General features: G+C 34.7%; 2 protein-coding genes across 2 annotated transcripts; one reads left to right on the top strand and one right to left on the bottom strand.

Annotated features, from left to right (window-relative positions):
* Nucleotides 1–9,219: 9,219 nt before the first annotated feature.
* LOC147277019 (diaminopimelate decarboxylase 1, chloroplastic-like) lies at nt 9,220–14,004 on the bottom strand. Its single transcript, XM_086253496.1, has 8 exons — nt 13,454–14,004; nt 13,080–13,254; nt 11,966–12,115; nt 11,393–11,554; nt 10,584–10,769; nt 9,905–10,027; nt 9,682–9,771; nt 9,220–9,584 (listed from the first exon to the last, which is right to left on the bottom strand). Exons 1-8 carry the CDS (start codon nt 13,951–13,953, stop codon nt 9,504–9,506), a joined length of 1,467 nt encoding a protein of 488 aa, XP_086109622.1. The 5' UTR covers nt 13,954–14,004; the 3' UTR covers nt 9,220–9,503.
* Nucleotides 14,005–17,204: 3,200 nt separating this feature from the next.
* LOC147277020 (phosphatidylinositol/phosphatidylcholine transfer protein SFH3-like) lies at nt 17,205–22,136 on the top strand. The gene is made up of 14 exons (XM_086252868.1): nt 17,205–17,250; nt 18,396–18,645; nt 18,750–18,849; nt 18,994–19,260; nt 19,520–19,597; nt 19,721–19,822; nt 19,913–19,962; nt 20,294–20,393; nt 20,499–20,591; nt 20,739–20,828; nt 21,051–21,174; nt 21,257–21,636; nt 21,765–21,845; nt 21,948–22,136. The coding sequence occupies exons 1-14, from the start codon at nt 17,205–17,207 to the stop codon at nt 21,963–21,965; spliced, it is 1,779 nt and encodes a 592-aa protein (XP_086108994.1). The 3' UTR covers nt 21,966–22,136.
* The last annotated feature ends 376 nt before the right edge of the window (nt 22,137–22,512 follow it).

The raw sequence follows: 22,512 nt of genomic DNA on the forward strand, positions 1-22,512 counted from the left end.
TTTCAATCCCTTTCCCTCTTTCTCTTTTTCTCAGACTGAGAAAAATAGAAAAAGTGGTGGAAAAAAAAAAATTCAAGTCCAACGCACTGAGTCGGACTCAGCGGGCAGGTACCCGCAATCCAGACCCATCCCACTTAAATTTTAACAAACCCATACCCATTCCAAACGCATTAATCTTTTCGTGGGTATTACCCATACCCGCCCCACCAGATTAATGGGTTATACCCAAACCCAACCCATTAACCCACAAAAAGCACACACTACCTGATCAAACAAAACCCTGTAAGCATCAAACACAGAATGCAATACTCGAGATCGTGATAAAGAGCATGGTCTTTACTGCTGCAATACTCGAGAGCTTGAGCCAAATACAGAATGCAAAAACCAAACATCAATTTCTTACATTTTCTCAGCGACCAAACAAAACAATAAAGCGAGAGAAGAGAGCCAGCGAGAGAAGAAGAGAAAGAGAAGAGAGAGAGAGAGAGAGAGAGAGAGAGAGCTCACCAGAAATCAATTTCTTAGATTTTCTGAGCCACCAAACAAAAGAATAAAGCGAAAGAAGAGAGCCAACGAGAGAGAGAGAGAGAGAGAGAGAGAGAGAGAGAGAGCTCACCAGACTTTCTAGGAAAATCTTAATTTTCCCAGTAATCAAACACAGCAACTAAGCCGAAAGTAAAGGTTCAATAGCAGAGGAGCTCGCCAATTTTATTTTTTTCCTCAGTTGTGTACTTGTGTAACGATTTTTGTATATTTAAGACTTTAAGTTAATACCAAAAAAAATTATGGCCAAAAAAAAAAAGTTAATACAAAAAATTAATATAAAAAATTAAATATTAAAGATTTAATATATATTTGGTTACTCATGGGTATTACCCAAACCCACTTATCTTTAAACAGGTTTTATAAAAATCCTACCCAGCCCAAGGCCCCAAACCCAATAACAGTGTTCCAAACCCATCCCCTATTGGAATAGATCTTGCGGGTACCCACACACTCATGAGTCAAATGGCCATTCCTAACACTGACATGCATACAAAAAACAAATCCAAAACCAAAAGCACAGTTGACGCGGAGTTCCGCCAAGGTCAGGGTGGTGGGTGTGTGACTGTGGAAATTGAAATGCCCCTGCTTTTGCACGTTTTTACTTACGTGCCCCAACCTCTAATGTATTTTTCTTTTTTTTCTCCTCATTTTTTGAGGGATAAACTTTGGTCCAACGATGATACATTTGAAGTCAAACATCAAGTAAATGGTTTGGTTTGTTCATTATTTTACATGAATACAGATATGACACGACCAATTGTGATGGTTTAAAAATAAAACAAAGTTCGTTTTAAATATTTTATCATAATATATACTTCAATCCGAATACAATATAATAAATAGTTAAGTTGAGTTACTAATGTCATTCAACACAATTAATTAAACATGTTGGGTTACGATTTAATAGTAATCAACATATACAATAAATGACATGAATCCAATTTTTTAACACAAATATTATTGGCTCCTAATTTTTTAGGTGAACATAAAGATGAATAGTTAACATTCTTGACATTCAAACATGAAGATAAAAGCGTTTTAATTTATGATTTAAATATTATTTTATTTGAATAATTGGTTTCATGTAATGACATGACATCTTCTTTGGTAGCCATAAAGTGACACTTGGACATAGGTACCGGTCATATTGATTTTCTTAAGATGTCATGATTTTCATATTGAAAGCCATTTTTACCCAATGTCTATTAATATTCATTATTTTTCATTATATATTTTACATTTTCATGTTTTATTCAATTCTAGGAGGTTGCATCCTACCAAATTTTTTTAACTCTATAAAATAGATTGAATGTTAAGAGTACCAGGTGGACTCTCTTGACCTATGTGTGAAAGATTTAGGATCAAATCTCACCTTACCAAAATTTGAAAATTAATGAGATGAGATGTATTTTCATTGTGTATCTTATGGGCCTAATTAACCTTTAATGAAGCATGGCAAAAGGTTGATTTCTTTGAAAAAAATAGTAAAACAAAGCATAGAATTGGTTTTGGATATAAAAAAATATTAAAATTTTAGAAGTTGAACCCTCTTTTTTTTATAGAATCAAAATTTTGATTTTTATAATCATTCATGCTTACGCGTGAGCAACTGTTAATTGTTAATACATTTACATGCATGTAAAACGTGTAATGACACTCACATACAAAAATAACTTATGACAATCACATCTCATTTTCTATCGGTACCCAAATATTTGGTATTTCAAACTTAGATTTTCAGTTCTCCCATCACATGGATGCCACAAAAGGGCAAAACCTAGTTTTAACGTAATCTTTATTAAGTTGTGTTTGACCACCTAGAAGGCTAGAAAGGCTAGAAAAAATGAACCAAAAAGGAAAGGGTAGTCTGGTTAATAGATACAATACTTGAGGGTAATTCGTTTTAGTTGAGGGACGGCCCAACGCACAGCCAAAAGCACTACTTAAATCCAAAGCTGTGTGCTAGGCACGGCTAAAAGGCATTAAATCCATAACAGCCAATAGTGCCACGACACGTGTCCACCTCACATCGAGCACATTTGCATATCAGATCAAAAATTCAAAATATACATTTTCCATTTTTCCTACTTCTGATATTCCCCATTTTTTATATCTTTCATATCAACAAATATTTAAATGGTGGCTTCATGGTACACTCATGAGTAGGAATATTTCTTTTATGAGGTCTGCCCAAAGTTCAAGTTCTTTATCCAACAAAATATATAAAAATAATAATTTTGGATTTTGAATAGAATTTTTATTGTTTTATACATGATTTTTTTTTCTTTAAAGAATTTTATATCACATATCATATGTTTTCACATGCAACAATGGCATAGTTTTATCTGAAAACACAAGCAAATTGACTTTTTCTTTTAGGAGCATTTGATTAATGAGAAAATAAATACATATAAAGTGATTTATTTGTTTATGTATTTATTTTCAATGGATTTGGTTTCAAATCGCAATTGGAGGAGAGGAAAATTTTTTTTTTTCCGAGGTTAAACCAGTAAATACAATGAAAAAGTAAGAAAAATACTGAAAAACAATATAAACGGGTTCACTTTTTTTGGAGCATGTATTAAAGCCAAATCCCCTCCCATACTTTGAAAGAGACCCATTCATTGGAATATGCTCGCTCCGTGATTGAAAAAGGGGTAAATGTAAGTCAATCAAGAACCCTACCCTCATTATAGTCAAAAATTGTGGAAGTAATGAGTTTAAATGCATCATTTGAAAGAATATTGCAAAACCAAAAACATTTGGAATGAAACAACATGCTAGTTGGTGAGGAGGACCCTCTTTAAAATGCTTAACAAGTTGTTTCTGTTGAGTGTTGAGGATATCTACATTTGGGATAGAGAAGAACTTATCTGCAACGGGGGGGTGCGCCAGCTGTTATCCCTCCCCCCCTTCTCTCTCTATCTCTCTTCTTCTCTTTCTCTCACTTTCTTTCTCTCTCTCACTTTCTCTCTTCCTCTCTCTCTCTAACAGGGATAACACATGTCCCTATAACAGGGACAAGTAAGTTATTTTCTTTGGGATATAAAGCCTTGTACAGTACTGTTGGGCCGCTCTTTTTATGAATTAGTTTTGAGTTGTCTAATCAAAAGAAAATTACAAGGATATTTCAATTTTTTTGTAGTATCAAAGTAGACAATACATGTATTGGGATAAAAAAATTTCCTAAAGGAAAAAATTGTTGCATGATTTGTAGTGGAAACAAGTTATTGTCTAAAAAGTAGAAAATTGTTATAGTGTGGACATTCATGCATATATATTGAATAATTTACAAATCTATCTTATAAATTTATAATAAAAAGAAGTGAACTCGTCGATCCAATAATGAAAAACAAATCTATAAATTACAGACATCTGCATATTAGTAATTTTCTAAAAATAATGTATCCATCAGTTAACAATGTGGGACGTTGTTTGTGATGGGAAAATTCCTATTCTTTTTGTAATCACTCACTCTACAATGACATTGGGCCATTTGATTTTATAAATTTTTTTTTTTTTCATTTCCCATCGTTACTTTGCTCCCATAATTTATTGGTGTCAAAACAAACTGAAATTCCACAGTAGAATTGATATGAATCTATGATTGATAGATTAGCATCTAATTCAAATAATTAATTTTTAAGCATCTAACTTTTGTAGCATTTTTAAGAAGAAAAAGATGATTAGTGTCACACCACACATCTAACTTTTTAGTTTTTCCCATGTTTTTCCTTCGGGCTCTTTTTGCGTAAAATATTGTTTTGGTCACTTTATTAGTTCTTATTTTCTCCTTAAGCATTCATATTGCTCTGTTTGTTATCTAATTAGTTGCTTAAAACCAGGTTAGTGATTCATTAATTTAATTTCTAGGAACATTTCTTGCAAGGTAGATTTTCTCCTATTGAGGCGTTTCTGAATTGGCAAATGAACTAAAAAATCTAAATCACAAACATGTCAACAGAGGGTCATTATCCAATAAAATCATGAAAGAAAATAATATTGATTATTAGAAAAAGAAATATAAAAAATAATGATAATATTGATTGGATTGTTGCTACTAAAACAAGAAAAATTGTGGGCTCATGTGGGCACCACGTATCTCTTTCCTACACTTTTCGTGCAAGTCTTATCTCATTGATGAGAACTAATAATAAAGTCTTCTTCCCAGTTCTCAGTTTCTCACCATATTAAATACATTATTTATATATGGAGCCATCAATACAAGTCCAAAAAATTCCCAAATTTTGGGTGAGTGTATTCTGATTAAGAAAATGTAATTATTTATAGGCTTTTTGTTGTTTTAATATTTTCATTTTTTTTATTAAAGAAGAAATTGAACTCTTAACTCATTTTTCAATTATTTTCCAGAACTTTAGTTAACCCAAGGCTTGAATGCTTGATGCCTTTGTCAGTTTTAGGCACAAGAAGATGCAAACTTTTCCGATGACATTTTATGCTGATTTTTTTTTTTCAAAAGGTTAGAATCAGAGCGGATGACATCACTAAGGCCTTCCACTATGGTAAACCCATCTTTTGTGACTCAAAACCCATTTTGGGTTACAAATAGTGCTGTGACCTAATTCTCACTGCAATGGTGCTGTGACCTATTTTGGGTCACAATGTTTTATACATATTTAAAATATGCCTAATATTGATTAAGTGATGTTTAATTGATAATTTAAAATTTAAAGTATAATAAAAATTATTATATTGGTTTTATTTTAATGAGATCTTTAAAATAAGGTCAATATTGAATATATTTAAAATAAGAAAATTTCATAAATTAGACAACATAAGCCTTACAACATATAATAATTATACAAATATATAAATATGCTTGATAATTTGATAAAACAAAAAATAATCATACAAATATATAAATGCATAAAAACTTACCACATTGGCATCATTTGCACCGCTTGCACGCATTCGCTCGGCCTCCAATAAGCAAGCATAAAATTTGTTGCAATCACGCGCAATATCTTTGAATCGTGCTTTAACACCGCCAACCTTACGAATGGTTTCACCCCCCATGTTACGCTTGAAAATTTGATAAATTTGTTCCCAAAGCATGGCAGCTCTATTTTGGGCACCAAGACAACCGTCGGGAGACCTCTCTAGGTATGCCATCACTAGGGCTTCATCTTCAGCTACCACCCAAGCATTTCCTCTAGGAGCCATGACAAAGAAAAAAAAAATTTGTGCAAATTTGGTAAACAAAGGTTGTAATTTGTGATGAAACCATATGAGTGTTGTGTGATATATATATAGACCCATTTGAAAATATAGCTGTTGGAGGGTTTGGGGAATTTTTAAAATTTTTTTGAAATTTTTTGGCAATTTTTCGGATACTATTTCTATTTTAAATGATTTATTAATTATTTGTTAAAAAAAAAAATTTGGCCGATCTGGACCGTTGATTATCAATGGTCCATTAATCTAGGCCTTTGATTTGTTGCCCGGCCCATCTAAAAAAAAAAAATGAAGACAATGCACAGCAGCCGTTGATCACCAACGGTCATCTCATCTGGACCGTTGGTGACCAGCCAAGCAAGCCACGCGTCAACAAATGGGCAATGCCAGGCGCGGCCCACGAGAAGATGTATACCAGCAAAGCCACCCGTGACTTCTTCTGTTCAGCCGACAAGCACAGCAGCAATGCCAGGCGTGGGGCCCACCAACTTTTTCACCAGCAGCTGCTTCTCTCTCCTCACGTGGGTAGGCTTCTGCTGGTTTTGGGTCACAGCCAATTTGGCTCACACTGAGACCCGAATTTGGGTTATACTTTGGGTTACTTCCTCTTTTGGGTCACATTTTTCGGCCCATAATGTTAAGGTGTGACCCATTTGTGACCCAAAATGGGTTTTGGGTCACACTTTCCGACTGCATAGTGGTAGGCCTAATACTACTATGACATGAGGTGAACTTACATATTTTTTATTGTATACAACATGTGAGACACTATTACATGACCATATTTGTGTCTCACAAGACTCACATGTTGTATACAATAAGAAATAAGTAAGTTTAGCCCTATGACATATATCAAGTGTCGAAGTAGCTTTTGTAAGTCCCACAGGGCTACGGAACACTCTTTTGGTATGGGTATGAATTGGCATTCTTTCTTGGGGGTTTTAGCTTCAAGCCAAACTAGAAGTCTAGAAGCAATTGCACTATGTAATTCAGTAAGAAAAAAAAAAAAAAAGAAGTAGCTTCTCAATGTTATTCAGATATATATTTTTTTTTTATAGCAAATAGATACTAACATTAAACTAAAAGAGATTACAAACTCTCCACAAGCTTCCCCAATAAATAGAACCCAAGAAGGGTATCAAGCACAAAACTACAAGCTCAATAACTAGAAATAGTTATGAACCAATGCATACTTAGAATTGGGTATAAAAAACATAGCAACTACGAACATGTGAATAATGTGATGAGATATATAAATACACTTGGTATATATAAAGAATATATGAAAGTTTTACTCCGGGCATTTTGAAAGTAAATTAAAAAAAAAAAAAAAACAGAGAGATTACCATTGATCCTTTTTTTTGTTTTTTGGGTATACATTGATCCTTGATTCTTGGGCTCTTTCTTAGGAGGGTGTATTCAATTAGGATTTTAAATGACTTTGGTGGAATTAAAAAGTCTGGTGGTATTCAATCAAAACTTTTAAAGAGTTTATAAAAGTCTAGTGGTATTCAATCAAGACTTTTAAAAAGTCTATGGTATTCAATTAAGACTTTTAGAGTCTATAAAAGTGACATGGTATTCAAAAAGTCATTGACTTTATTAAATGATAGACTTTAAAAGACTTTCATGGATTTTGTAGTGTAAATTATGTTATATTAAAGTCAATAATTCTTCAGAGTTCCCCCTGCAGATTTCAAAGGATTTCAAATATTAAAAATTTATTAAAAAAGTTGTATTTATTTATTTTTTAAAGAGTGATGCTAAACCCCCTAATCTTATTTTTTCATCCACCTCTTAATTTATTTTTTTCTATTTACTATATCCTCTTATATTAATTTTTTTTTTCTCTTATATTTAATTGACTCCTCATCCTGGGTTGGAACCAACAGCGTTGCCACAATACAATGTAACAGTAAGATATTCAAACCAACCACTTCACAGTCTTTAAGTACTCAACAAAATCACAAGATTATATATTCATAATTTGAAAAATAATGTTACTACCACATTATATAATGTTCTCAACCTGTCAATTCAATTAGACGAATTCTAACAACTCGTTAAAACATAATATTTGACAGTCTAACAACATAAAAACATAAAATTCAGAACACTTATAATAAATTATGGAACAAAATAATTTTGGTCCCTACAATTTTAGTCCTAACTTTTTATATTGTTTGCAATATTAGGACAATTTATAACACATGCATCTTGGTCTTGAAGCTCATCCCCATTCTACGCACTCACGGAGGACAAAAAAATAAAAAACATATTGGAGAAATCCTAAAAGAAATAATAAAAAATTATATCAAAGTTATTAGAAGTCTATAAAAATCCTTCAAAATCTATGAGGAAAGTCAGAGAAACTCTAAATATAATTCTGTCAAAGCCTATGTGGAGTTTATGAAAGTCATTAAAAATTCATCAACTCTACCAAAGTCAATAACTTTTAAAAACTCTACAAAAGTCCATTAAAATCTTACTTGAATACACCCCCCTTAGTTTAGGATATAAATTGATGAGGCTTGAACACGAGGAAAATAAGCCAATGGTCAATGGACACCATGGCCCATTTTTTATGTCATTAAGGCCACCAGGGAGATTAGGCATGTACACAATCACTAAATTTTATAAAAGACATTTTTATTACAGATAGTCCTTCAACTTTTATTCAAATATCAATTTGGTCCTAAAAGTGTATTTTCACTCAATGTCATCTCTCATCTTTGCCACCAAACATCAATTTGGTCCCTCCGTCTAATTTTATTTAATTTTCCGTTTAAAATACCATTTTTTCAAGGGCAAATACATCTTTATATTCTTAGACACTTTAAAAATTCGCCAAAAATAATTTGAGAATTGAAAAAATTCCCCGAAGCTTTCTACAGACTCGTCTTGACTAGTACTATTTTTATATGGGGTCAAATTAAAACAAAAGTTTATTTTAATTTTCAAGAAATTAGTTTAGAATTCCAAATTTTCTAGAAAATACTAAATGTTAATTTGATAATTTGACCCTATATAAAAATAATAGTAGTCAAAACAAGTTCGTAGAAATTTTTGAAATTTTTTTTCGTGTCTAGAACTATTTCTGACAAATTTTCAAAGTTTGTCTATATTTGCCTTGAAAAATGATATTTTAAACAGAAAATTAAATAGAAGTGAACGGAGGAACCAAATTGATGTTCAGCGGCAAAAATTAGGGATTACATTAATTGAAATTGCACTTTAGGGACCAAATTGATGTTTTGGTGAAACCTGAAGGGCTATTTGTACTAAAAGGCCTTTATAAAATAGAATTGCACCATCTAACTCATGTATCAAAAATAAACAAGTCATTCTAATTTCTAACCCAAACTCTCCTTGGACCTGGAAAATGGATACTTCACTGTGATACATATGTTAGTCCACAGGTGAGTAGTATACCATTAAAAGCATATGGAGCCTACACCATCTAACTCATTGACATGGTAGAGCCAACACCATCAAACTCCTTGATTATGTAGTTGAAAGGTGTAAATAGTTACATACATTATTCAATGCTTATCAATCTTTCTTCTGCTTCCTCTCATGGCTAATAAAGTAATAAGGTCTGGTGAGTACACAAATTAAGGTGGCATAAACTCTATGCAGCTGCTAACTTCCAAAACAACATTTCTAGTGTTACAAAAAAAAAAAAAAAAACAAAACAACCATGAATTAAGAGAAAATTTCTGGCCTTTCTAACTGGCAACTGACTATCAAAGCTCTCGCAATCAAAGACCCTCAAAGAATCGCATATGGTCTTCAAATGTCTCTCCATGTCGGATCTTGGCCACTGACCCATCTTCTTCAACCTGAAAACATTGCAAAAACTCAGACAAATAAGTTTAAGGAAAGAGAATGGGTGTTGGTGTTGGTGTGTAGAGATAGTTTGTAGTCACAATTCCATACCCAATATTCTGGAGGACGCATTTTAAGATTGTAAGTCGAGGCCATGCTCATGCAGTAAGCACCTGCATCATGAACAACCAGACCAGCTCCCTGCAATGGGAAACTCTAGTTCAGAAATCAAGCACCAAAATCCAAAAGAAGGAAAGATCCAGAGCATAACACTTGAGAAGATCATTGTCATTTCTATAGCTGTGACCCTCCCATAAAAAAGTATACAAATTACCTTGGGTGGAGTTGGAAGTTCTCTATCCTTCCCTAAGAAATCTGCAGACTCGCAGACAGGGCCAACCACATCAAAAGTAGAGATCTCAGCATCAGGTGGTGGAGGAGAAACGAGCTCTATATGCTGCAATCAAATTCGAACAAGTCATGTACCGAAAAAAAGAAATGGCAACAAGTCAATTGTGACCCAAACCAAAAACAAAAGGGTAAGTCTTAAAGAAGGGAGCTATGAGTTCAATACATTTTATGTCACTGCCTATGATTTTTCGAACATTATAGCTAATATGAAGAACAATAGGAGTGTAATATTACAACACTCTAGAACTTTCTAATGCATTAATACAACAGATGATTTTAAGAATATGAGATAAGGCCACCATACAAATTTTGGTCAAAGGTAAATCAAGAACAATGAACTCAAAAAGTTATAATAAAAGCACTTGACAAGACACCTAGAGTATTGATACAATGTTGATAACCGTTTTATACACAAAGTAAAGAAAAGGAACACAGTAAAACCACTAGATGAAAAAAATGATTTACACGCAGACAACACAAACAATAAGATCCAAGAGGTCTACATCATGGATTACTTTTATTTTTTCTCATGCAAGGAAAATTTTTGACTTAACATTAATGAATTTGATATCAACAGCAGTTGACTAAACTTGAAAACTTACTTGATAAGCACCATAGAGACTAGGACGAATAAGTTCTGCCATGCTGCCATCTATCACAATAAAGTTTTTGGTGCCATTTGTCTTGACCCCTGTTACTCGATTGACAAAGCAGCAAGAATTTGCAATAAGTGATCTTCCAGGTTCAATGATAAGATTTAGATCTCGTGATAGGACCACCTCACGAACCTACACCATCAACATCAATGTTGAAGAAATTCAGTGAAATTTCACATCAATCAAGAAAGAACAAAAATAAAGATACAAAAAACTGTTAGTTCTCTTAATTACAAATTTACAAAACCCACAAGGGGGGCCAAGCCTCGATTACTGTAGTAAGAAAATCTGAAGGGAATTCTAAGAGTCCAGGAAATATATAAAAAACAAAGATCCATACTAGACAGTCTAGACCTGGCATATTGGTATGACTAATGATAAGCTTGGAACAAAAACATTACAGATTGACATGGGCAGCTAATCCCTAATAAAATTAATATGATCTTCATAAGCCAAATCCTTAAAGAGGCTATACATTCTTGTAAAAAAAGTAGATGCAACTGTCATGCATGGACTCAACATTATAAGACCCATTCTAAATCATCTCATTTCAAACCTTTAATCTGTATGGTCCCAAGGACAAAACAGAAGTCAGTAGTCTACACTTGAGGTTTCAAGCAGCACCGTATCATGCAAGTGCATACTGCAGGGTAAAGAACACCCTTTTTTTTAAAACTAAATTAACCTAGTATCCCATCACTCATGCACACATGAATTGCATACTAAAAAGCAAGATTCAAAGAGATGATACTCACAGTATTAATGAGATCTCTGGGTGTTGGAAGCACAGCACCAGAATGATGGTAATCTATACCAAGTCCACCACCAATGTTTAAGTAATTAACTTCAAAACCTTGAGCTCGGATTTCGTCAATGTATTTAACCATAAGAACTGCAGCATCCCGAAATATATCCACCTGATAATACAAAAAGAAAAAGAAAAAAAGAGAGCTTTAGATTTTGTAATAGCAATATGGACAGCAACTGAAAATCAATTAAGACGGATTATCAGAAAACAACAAAAAGAAAAATTGGAGGTTAACAATACTGTACAGAGCAATAGGAAAAATAAATGGCAGATAATAATGTCTGCCAAGCAACAACCACTGACTAGCTGAATTGGCAATACACAAATTAGACATCCAGACACATTTGTAACTTCTGTCAAGGTTCACTTTTAAAATTTGTGAACTCTATTATTATGAAGTAAAAACCATTTGGTTATTATGGTTTAGGTTAGCTTATTCCAGAATTACTCATACAAACACGGATTTGAAAAATTTATAAAGATGTTAGAAAAGGATATGAACACAGAGTCATCAGCATACCTTGGTAATGGTGGATCCAAGATGACAATGGGCCCCAACAAGCTTTAGCTCATCAGGATGCGCCTTCACAGCATCCAAAAACCATTGCAGCTTCTCATTTCTAATACCAAATTTGGAATTCTTGTTTCCAGTGGCAACATAAGGATGAACCTAAGAAAATAACACACATAGTCAACAGTATAGAAATGGTTTAAGATTAATGTAAACGTCAAACCATTATTATAGACAACTTTAGAATAACATTCAAACAATAGCCTGAACTTGGTATGGAAACTGAAGAAACTCGTGGGGTAGGGGTGGTTTGCATAGAAGATACATTCAAAGTCCTGATTAATCAAAAAGTACCTCATCTTGTATATTCAAATGGTCCAATTTTTAATATAAAACTTTTTTTGGTCACACTGGAACTTGTTGCTGTTTCAGTTCAGTTCTAATTCATAGGATTCTCTTGTTCTGAAAAGTGCCTAAATTTTTCTCCTTCTTTGACATGCATAGTGGAAAAGGAAAAAAAAAATGAAGATATTCATTAATTTGACATTTCTAGCCACAAAATTTGTTGATTTAGAGGCACCTGATGCACTGATCTTAATTTGTTGATAGAGATGCATCCTGAATTCCAGAGTAAGCTTAAAATTGATGTCAAAATGCTTAAAATTGAAATTTGCCTTGCCACACTTAATTTTGAGATAGATTCATACCCAAGTGCCAAATATCCAGATTGTGATTAATACGAGGTTTATAGTACAACAAGGACATCTGACCAATAAATATAGGTTACTATATTGTATTTAATACTAAAGTAGTAAGTTTACTAAGTGCTGATTGGAATTCTATACCTTCTTTCCTAGACTGCAATGCATTCTTGGATGGCCTCACCATTGGATAAACCAAGTTCTAGAACTTTAAATATTTAGGAAACCATGATTATAGAGTTATGACGCAGCATGAACCTAATATATGGAGTTTTCGCTCAAGCATTGCAATGGCCAAATAATGGCTTTCAGCTAAAGATTTTATTTCCTAATTTTTCTTATAAGCACACTAAAAATCCCACATGTCCAACATATCCAGGGCCTTGATTTATGAATATCATCACAATGTAGTAATGGCATACCTGAGGGTCCACATCTGGGTTGATCCGAAGTAGAACATTGACCCTCTTGCCAGCAATTCTTGCAGCAGAAACAATATTTTCCAAGTCGAATTCACTATCAACATTGATAAAAACACCTTCTTGGGCAGCCAACACCAAGTCCTCCACCAATTTTCCATTCCCATTAAAAATGCACCTGCTCAAACAAAATGTACAAGCATTGTGAAACACAGTTAAACTAAGCAAAGAATTATTCAAATAATAGATAAACATATCACAAAGCAAGATGATTGACAAGGTCAAAGCGACTTAATAGTTGATACTAAGATGAAAAAATGTAACACAAAAAAGCATAATATAAACAAATAAAATTACATGGGTATATAAAATTTTACCTAGTGGGGTCAAACCCAGCTCGAAGAGCCAACCTGAGCTCATTTCCACTAACGAGCACAGCACCACAACCCAAAAGCCTCAAATGCTCCAAAATCTTGAAATTATTGTTGGCTTTGATAGCATACCCAATAACAGAGCTCAAGCCCTCCAAGGCCTCCTTATAAGCCTCAACGTTTCTCGTGATCTGAGGCTTGCTGTAGAGGTAGAAAGGCCGTCTCTCAACGGAATCGATGACCTCCTGCACCTTGAGGCCCTCACAGTAGAGAAACCCATCCGAGGATTTGGAGAAGCAGTGCTTAAACGGGGTCGTTTGAGGGTCTTGGGCTAGGGTTTTGGAAGGGTTTTGAGAAAGCACGGCATTGAGAACAAGGGGTTTTAGGGAGGGTTTGATTCTGAGTGGAGGGATGGCGATTTGGGAAAATGGGTTTCTGTTTAGAGGGTGTTTTAGGGGTTTGGAGAAGGATGATGGGGTGTGGCAATGAAGCTGTGTAGCCGCCATTGACAGATGAAGAAGAAGAAGTAGTAGAGGGACTGTGGTGAGCTGAGCTGCTTTTGACTGATAAAAAGGCAACTGCACAAAGGGCCACGTCAGGGAGGGACCATATTACCCGTGGGCTTGGGTACCCACTGGGCGTGCTCTACGAGGGGCGGGTTTCGAGAACTTTTACAAAACCCGCGTTGAGGTGGGACGGGTCCGGGTAATACCCATTAGAAACACGTCCCATTACATTATATTCGGATACAAGGCGGGTATTGGTATAGGTTTGCGGGTACCCGCCTCATGGGTATTTTTGGCCATCCCTGATTCCCTAGTCCATTCTAGCAACGAACTCTTATAAGATTTTATCCTCTGCGGAGTTCTAGTATGCTGAATAGATGTGAAATGATCTACAGCCGTTGATCAATTGGAATGGAGGAAGATATAGAAAAATGACTGATACAATGGTTGGGAGGGGAATAAGACCGGCTATGATGGTGGGGAGGTTGATGATGATGAATGATTTGCAAGAGTGCTGCGTTGGGGAGCTCCCATCTAATTATTGAAATCACATTTAATGGTCATTATTATTCGAGAAAACAATTAACTTGTCATGTTTAAAGATTAAAGACCGGTTGGATGTAAAAAATTTTACAATACAGTTATCAAATGTCATATTGTTATATTTTTTGTTTTTTTGAATGTTGAATTTATTTTTTCATTATTAGAGTATAAATTTTCTATCATTCAATATATTTTTATTATATACAAATACGAAGAAGAGAGACTTAGAGTTTAGTTCATTTTACGAGTCTTTTTTATACTAAGACCGGTAGTGATTTCGGATTTTTAATTAAGTCATTTTTTTTTTTTTGACGGCTTTATGTCAGATTTTAACTTCAAGATTTTGGGCGAAATTAAAACCTAACATGCAGCCTTTACAAAACCCACTCTATACCCTAGGAGGGGAAATACCTTTCAAATAGAGGGAAATACTCTTCAAATAGGGGAATAACTTTATTATGAATTAAAAGAATTTTCTTATAAATTTTAAAACACCCCTGATCTCCATCTAAAAACTATTTTTCTAAAAAATCTAAGACTAATTATCTCTATGAAGAATGATCCATGACATCTTATTTTTTATACAAATTTTTAATGTGACACTCTATATATGAGTTCAACGATTCGAATCGTTTATTTTTTAGGTCTCTATTAAGAGATCATCCTTACAAAAAATTAAGTAAAACAGAAACTATTTACCATATAAGATTAAATTGTCAATATTTTAAGTGTTTATTTTGTTGACCATTTAATCTTTGTAGGTAAATGATTTTCGATTTACCTAATTTTTTGTAAAAATGATCCTTTAATGGTAGAAATTTTTTAGTGTAACCGATACACCGCTACGTAGTGTAACCAGTATATGTGTCATAATATGGGTGAATGTTATTAATATTATACCCTACTAATATAAATATACCGTTCAGTAATACCCTTACACGTTAGATTGGTTACACAACGTGACGATGTATCGATTACATTGAAAAAATTTTCCTTTAAAAATAAAAATAAACGTTTCGAATCGTTGAAATTATATATGGAATTGACTCTAATAAAAACTTGTATAAAAAATATAATGCCACAAATTCACCCACTACAAATATTATACCAAAAACCTCCTGATCGATTGTATTGTAGAAATTTCTCAAACTTAGTCCAAATTCCATATATAACCGATCTTACACCATCATTTGTCATATATATTTGTATACATACCTATACTAAAGAAAGCTCTCAGTTGTATGACATATTGTACTGTAGAATTTATTCAAAATTAACCAAAATTAATCCAAATCTTATATATAAGTTATAGACATAAATTCAATTTAGACACATAACTATATAAACTATTTCAACAGAGTTCATGAACTTTAAAATATTTCAAATATACACCCGATCTATTATCTAAATTGAAAAATGAATTTTTATCCATTGATTCGTTGAGAGATCAATTAAATAACAACTTGGCTTTTGTTGACCGAGATTACTTGGCGACGTGGCGCTATCTCAGCAAATATTTTTCGCCAAATGAGCAACATAAGCCCACAATTTAATAATAATAGAGAGAGTTTATGGGCCCGTGTCAGGGGTTAGGTGGACCCGTGTCGCTCATTTCCCTCCAAATGAGCGACACAGATCCACTTAACCCCTGACACGGGTCCACAAACTCATCATCTTTTTCTCGCTCGTTGAATACAAGTGAGAGATTTATATTTGAATTTAGGGAAAAACGTGATGTTTTTGGGAGACTAAATGGCCAGGAGAGCGTTTGACAAGCGGAAAAGAGGTGATGGGTGTGTGGGCCCGTGTCAAGTGGACATGTGTTGCTCATTTGGCGGGAAATGTATGCTGAGTTGGTGTCACGTCGCCAATTAATCCCCGTTAACAAAAGCTAAGCTGACATTTAACTGATCTCTCAATAAATTGATTGACGAAATTTCATTTTTTAATTTACATAATAAATCAGGTGTATATTTGAAATATTTGAAAGTTCATGGACCCCGTTGAAATAGCATATATAATTATGTCTCTAAATTGAATTTATACCTAAGTTATATAACCGATTACTCACATTCGGCTTTGATTGAGTTCTATTTGAGATGTGGTGTCCACTCTGTAATTTAATAATTGAAATTGTCCATTTCTTTCGGTCTCCAAGCTTTCAGTGTGGTGTTTATTTTAAGTTTTTAAAGAAAAAAAAAAATCCCCAACTCTCCTACGTGGAGTGATACCTTGTATAACAAGACTGTATTTTATGTTAGAAGTTGGACAAAGAGTTGACTAGAGTTTGTTGAGTACCGTTGTCCTAAAATGATAGATAAGTGTTGTGGTAGATTTAGCGCGAAAAATGGGCAGAGCCGTTGGGAAAAGTTGGTTAACTTCCATGGGAAAAAGATTGAGATTGAAAGGAGTGGCTTCCAATATTTCGCAGACTCACCTTTTCCTCCAACAGAAACCCCAACACTGGCCAGCACTGCAGTCTGTAGACCATGTCCATGGAAATCAAACAAAACCTCTTCTTGTATGTCTCTCTCTCTCTCTCTCTCTCTCTCTCTCTTACCCTTTTAGGTTAAGTCATGTCATCCTCTTTTTTGTGATATAAATATATGCTTACCATTTTCTCTCTAGGCTAGTAAGCTCCCTACATTCTTGTGAAAACTGAAGAGGTATTCTCTCCTCTCCTTACAAGTTACAAGGCATCATCAATCATGTGTGACACTATTTTGGGACCTCTTGACCCACACCTTAAATCTGGTAAGTGATAACCTGCAATCCCATATTTGTATCTTGCATGCGTTATTCCTCAATCTTTGTCAATTGTCATGAACTTTAGGTTTATGTGAGACCCATATATGGGCTTAATCATTTTTATTGAACTGAATATATAGTTTTGGTGGTTATATATGTGGTCTTTCTGCAATTGGATTAATCAATTTTGGAGTTCTTAGTTTTCCATCTCGTAAGGAATAAGATCAAAAAATTTTCCCTAATCAAGCTCAATACAGCTTGCTGAGTTTTACTTCTTGGTACATAGCTCACTGCAAGCATACATCTTTATTCTTTTTTTTTTTTTAGACATTGGAGATAGTCATGTTATGATATTTCTAGAGATGGTTCAAGAATATATCCTTTACAAGTAGATATATCCCACAAATAGGCATAACATATACAGAGCAATTGGAAAAAGATATTTGCTTGTTAAAATCGTTTGCTAGATTCATGGTTTATAAATTTGATTATTTGGTTTATCAGAACCATATTGTTGGGTTTCCCTCAATTCAAATCAGTTTCTTCTTTAGAGCATGTGCATTGCTAGGCTAAATGCAAGATTTAGCCTAAAATGTGAAAAAACCTCTACATTATTGGGCCAAATGCAAGGCAATTCTTGCCATGGCAAGATTCTTGGCTAAATTTGTCCCAAAATCTTGCTATTGCCTTTTGCCTTGCCAAGACAAGTGGAGCCCATAAGAGAGAAAAGTAGGTGATTGTGAGATAGTGGAGTTCACGTGTGTCGGCGCGCGGTTGGAGAGAAGAGAAGATGATGTCTTCTTGTAGGGGACAATGATATAATTATTAAACTATATTAATTTATAAAAGTATATATGAATATACTTAATAAATTAAATATCTTACCTTTTGCTTTTAGCCTTTAACAATATATAAATTTGTGCTTTTGGCCAAAGGCAATAGCTAAATCTTGCATTTAGCCTTGCCTTTTACCTTTAGCAATGTACATGCTCACTGCTATTATGGGGAATGGGGATTGTAATCATTTCACTTTGGTTTCATTTTCATATATCACTTTATGGGAGAAAAGGATTTTAAGCTTCCTTTTTTTGTTTCTTCCGAGAAATAAACCTTCTGTTTGTGAGTCAATTTATCTTCATTATTCTGTGCAGTTCATGAAGAAAACCCTGAAGATGAGAGGAAAATGAGGCTCGGGCATCTTAATAAGAAGACAATTAATGTCTCCTCTAAGTTTAGGAATTCCTTTACTAAGAAGGGTCGAAAGAACGGTAGGGTAATGTCTGTCCCTATTGAGGATGACATTGATGCAGAGGAATTAAAGGCGGTGGATGCATTTCGCCAAGCACTTATCTTGGAAGAACTACTCCCCTCAAAACATGATGATCATCATATGATGCTAAGGTTACTTATTCATGGTTTTGGTTAATTGGCATTAACAATTAGCGATGGTTAAGTTGCTATTATCTTATTATGAATAGATTGTTATTTTCATTATGATGGTACAGATTTTTAAGGGCCTGGAAGTTTGACTTTGAGAAAACAAAGCAAATGTGGGCTGATATGCTCCAGTGGAGGAAGGAATTTGGTGCTGACACTATTATGCAGGTATTCTGCAATCTTTCTATTGAACATGCCATATAGTGGAGAGCATCTACTTTGACTACTATCTATGTGTCTGAACTTTTCCTTTGGTTATATTGTTAAGGACTTCGATTTTAAGGAATTGATGAATTTGGTTATTTTGTTAAGGACTTTGATTTCAAGGAAATTGATGAAGTGTTAAAATGCTATCCACAAGGACATCATGGAGTTGATAAGGATGGACGACCAGTCTACATTGAGAGACTTGGCCAAGTCGATTCTAACAAGCTGCTGCAAGTGACAACAATGGACCGCTACGTGAAGTACCACGTACGGGAGTTTGAGAGGACCTTTGTTTGTAAATTCCCTGCCTGTTCTATTGCAGCAAAGAAGCACATTGATCAGAGCACCACTATTCTGGATGTACAAGGAGTGGTACGTGAAAACTTTTGCTTTTAATCTAAGCCAATTGAAGATAACCAATTATATTGTAGACATACTGATCTTTGAGGTCAGATTTGCACTAGCTTGTGGAGATCTGCTAGTTAGTAGTTGCATCTAATAAGTGGGATGTTATGTTAACCATGATGTTTATTTTATTGTGAAGTTTGTGGAGATCTATAATTTCATTTTATCTTTCCATCCATTTTAATTTTAAGGGAGGTAATTGTTAGTTCATATAATTGTTGTGCAGGGGCTTGCTAGTTTAAACAAAACTGCAAGGGAACTTATCCAGTGTCTTCAGAAGGTTGATGGTGACAATTATCCTGAGGTATCCTGTAAAAAGCTGTATCATTTCAAGTTTGAGTGTAACAATCTTCTTGGTTTACTTCCCTGGCATGAAAGGTAGACTTTGTATTGCAATGACACTTACTGAGTCTTTTGTTTACTGTAGACCCTGAATCGTATGTTCATCATCAATGCTGGTTCTGGATTTAGACTTTTGTGGAACACTGTGAAATCCTTCCTTGATCCCAAGGCCACTGCAAAGATACATGTAAGCAAATCTATTGTTTACCGTAAACTAGTGCCAATTCAAGATTTTGATATGGTAATGGTGCTAAACGAGTTGGTGAATATGCATCAGGTTCTGGGAAACAAATACCAAAGCAAGTTGCTTGAAATAATTGATGCTAGGTAAGTATCCTTGTTGGAAAATATGATTGAGAATATAAGAGTCCCACATTGGTATTTAAAGCCTTGTATCACAGTATAAGATCCTAAGTCTCTTCATCCATTGCCAATTGGTTTTGGGGTGGATGCTCTAACTTTAACAGATATATTTTCTTCAATTCAGTTCTTCATTTTGCTGTGACCGTGCATGCCTTAGTCCATATGTAGTTCAAGCTAAGCTTAGCAAGCCTCCTGATCCACATTAATTATGGGGGAATATATTTGATTAGTAACATAATATTGTATTAACTTCATATTTCTTTCATAACACATCATCCTTATAATGTACCTGCAGCGAGCTGCCAGAGTTTTTGGGTGGTACTTGTACTTGTGCTGATAAGGGTGGCTGTATGTGTTCTGATAAGGGCCCATGGAATGATCCAGAACTAATGAAGGTGATTTACTACTAATTGACTTTCTTTAATTGTAATATCTTTAATCTATTTTTCATAGTCTAATGCGAACAAAAGATCATGAAATCAGTTATTTTGATGAACCAGATGGTTCAGAATGGCGAGGCCAAATGCAAAAGGAGAAGTTTGGCAGACAGTGAGGAGAAGACAACCTCTGAAGATGAGAAGGCATGCTCAAAGGTACTCAGACCTTGGATCAAGTTTGTCTTTTCATTTTTTTGTGTTTATGGCCTCCCTTCTTACCTCTTGTCTCAGTTTTTATAAAAGATCAATTTGCCTGACTTTCTATTTTACTGCTATTTTCTTTTGCTATGCTGCAACATGAAGAGATGCGATTCTCCCAACTCAGAAATTGTTCCAGAGGCTGACATGCAATGTCAAGCGGAGCATCCAAAACTCTTTTCTTTGCCTCAAGAAGTATGAGAACTTACGTGATACCTTTTAGCATCATACTTTTAACTTTTGCGACTAATAAGGGCGTGGCTATTTGCAATTTCTTCTTCTTCTTTTTTTTTTTTTTTTTTTCATATGAACCAAAATTCAGTTTTACAACCCATATAAAAAAGAGTCCATATCCTGTACTTTTATGTGGTCTGTGCCTTTATCATTTGATGTGCTCATTTGCTTTGTCTTTTACAGGTTCCAATCACCAAAACGTGCAATAGGGCCTATGAACACGACAACTTTATGCCAATGGTTGACGTGGCTGCGGATGCAACTTGGCCTAAATCAGTTCAATATCATAAACTTGTCCCCAGTAAAGGTATATATAATGTAATTGATATAATGCTTATTCTTTCAAATGTTGATGCTAAATTATATTTCTTTCTCTTCCAAAGCAACAGATTGCTTCCCTGTGCATGATTCTTGGAAGGATCTTGAAGGATTAAGCAATCACTTTGTATATGGAATCATGGCCTTTGTCATGAGTATTGTCACCATGATTGGATTTATACGAAACATGCCAAAGAAACTCACTGAGGGTGCGCTCTATGTAAACACCGCTTACTACAATGGAATGGTGGTTAAAGGCCACCAGTTGCCTGCCCCTGCCACCTCCAGCAATGACTACATGAACATGATGAAGCGCATGGCTGAACTGGAGGAGCAAGTGATTTTTATCAGCAAGAAACCAGCAGTTATGCCACCCAAGGATGAGGAAATGTTGAATGCTGCTCTCAACCGAGTCAATGCCTTGGAACAAGAGCTGTCAGCAACCAAGAAGGTAATCATCTTGATATTCTTGAGTTCTGTTATTGAAATCTGCATACAAAAATGTAAACCAGATAAGGGAAATCTAAATCTAGATAAAACTAAATGTAATCATGTACATATTCTTTTTTGTTTTTGCAGGCACTTGAGGACATCCTAGTTCAACAAGAGGAGCTTGTAGCCTACCTTGATAAAAAGAAGAAGAAGAAAAAAAAGAAGTTGGTATGTGACTAAATACCTAATATTTGCTTAACCAGTTCAAGTTATGTGTATTCAGATCTATGTAAGTGTTTCACCTTCTAGTTTTTTGGAGTGTAATTCCAGAACCCCTTCTCTTGGTGAGGTGATCCATGGAAGCATTTTCTTGTGTGGCCTGGTGACTGGAAGGGGACAGCTTTGCGGATTTTCTGGCTCAGGTTTGCATGGCTCTCGAGACAGATGAAGTGGAAATGTTTGCCTATCTGTGTCGGACTATTTGGAATGACAGAAATTCTACCTTGCATTGGAAAGCTTCAAGCAGTGAACTGGTGTTATACAGCAGACATTGTTGTAATATGAGGAGTTCCAATGTAGCAACCAAAAATCACCATCCAAATATGCAGACTCCTTCAAAAGCTGTGGAACTACAAGCACTGAGGAAGGGAGCATCCACAAAAGATTGGAATAATTATTAGAGATGTTGGCAGCTGTGGCAAAGCCATCGCTGGGGTACGTATTACCAAAAACTATGGAGCTAAGAGCTATTTGGAAGGAATGCAATTTGCAAAAGATGCAGATTTTGACTCAGTTATAGTTGAATCTGAAGCCCAACATGTGTTCCACATGCTGAAGGCAGAAGAGGACTCTATGGCGGCAGAGGGGATTTAGTTCATTTGGTGAAGGCTTCAGC

Source organism: Dryas octopetala, chromosome 8, assembly GCF_963921425.1.
Source record: "Dryas octopetala chromosome 8, drDryOcto1.1, whole genome shotgun sequence".
In the NCBI taxonomy this organism is placed as follows: domain Eukaryota; kingdom Viridiplantae; phylum Streptophyta; class Magnoliopsida; order Rosales; family Rosaceae; genus Dryas; species Dryas octopetala.

What these genes read in the sequence shown, in the direction of transcription:
- LOC147277020 (XM_086252868.1), top strand. Translation starts at nt 17,205, where the DNA reads ATGTGTGACACTATTTTGGGACCTCTTGACCCACACCTTAAATCTG. An exon ending in TGACCCACACCTTAAATCTG is followed by an intron (nt 17,251 to 18,395) that starts GTAAGTGATAAC and finishes TATTCTGTGCAG; the next exon opens with TTCATGAAGAAAACCCTGAA. An exon ending in TTCTGGATGTACAAGGAGTG is followed by an intron (nt 19,261 to 19,519) that starts GTACGTGAAAAC and finishes ATTGTTGTGCAG; the next exon opens with GGGCTTGCTAGTTTAAACAA.
- LOC147277019 (XM_086253496.1), bottom strand. Translation starts at nt 13,953, where the DNA reads ATGGCGGCTACACAGCTTCATTGCCACACCCCATCATCCTTCTCCAAA. An exon ending in GCTGGGTTTGACCCCACTAG is followed by an intron (nt 13,255 to 13,453) that starts GTAAAATTTTAT and finishes TTGTTTGAGCAG; the next exon opens with GTGCATTTTTAATGGGAATG. An exon ending in ACCCAGATGTGGACCCTCAG is followed by an intron (nt 12,116 to 13,079) that starts GTATGCCATTAC and finishes TTATTTTCTTAG; the next exon opens with GTTCATCCTTATGTTGCCAC.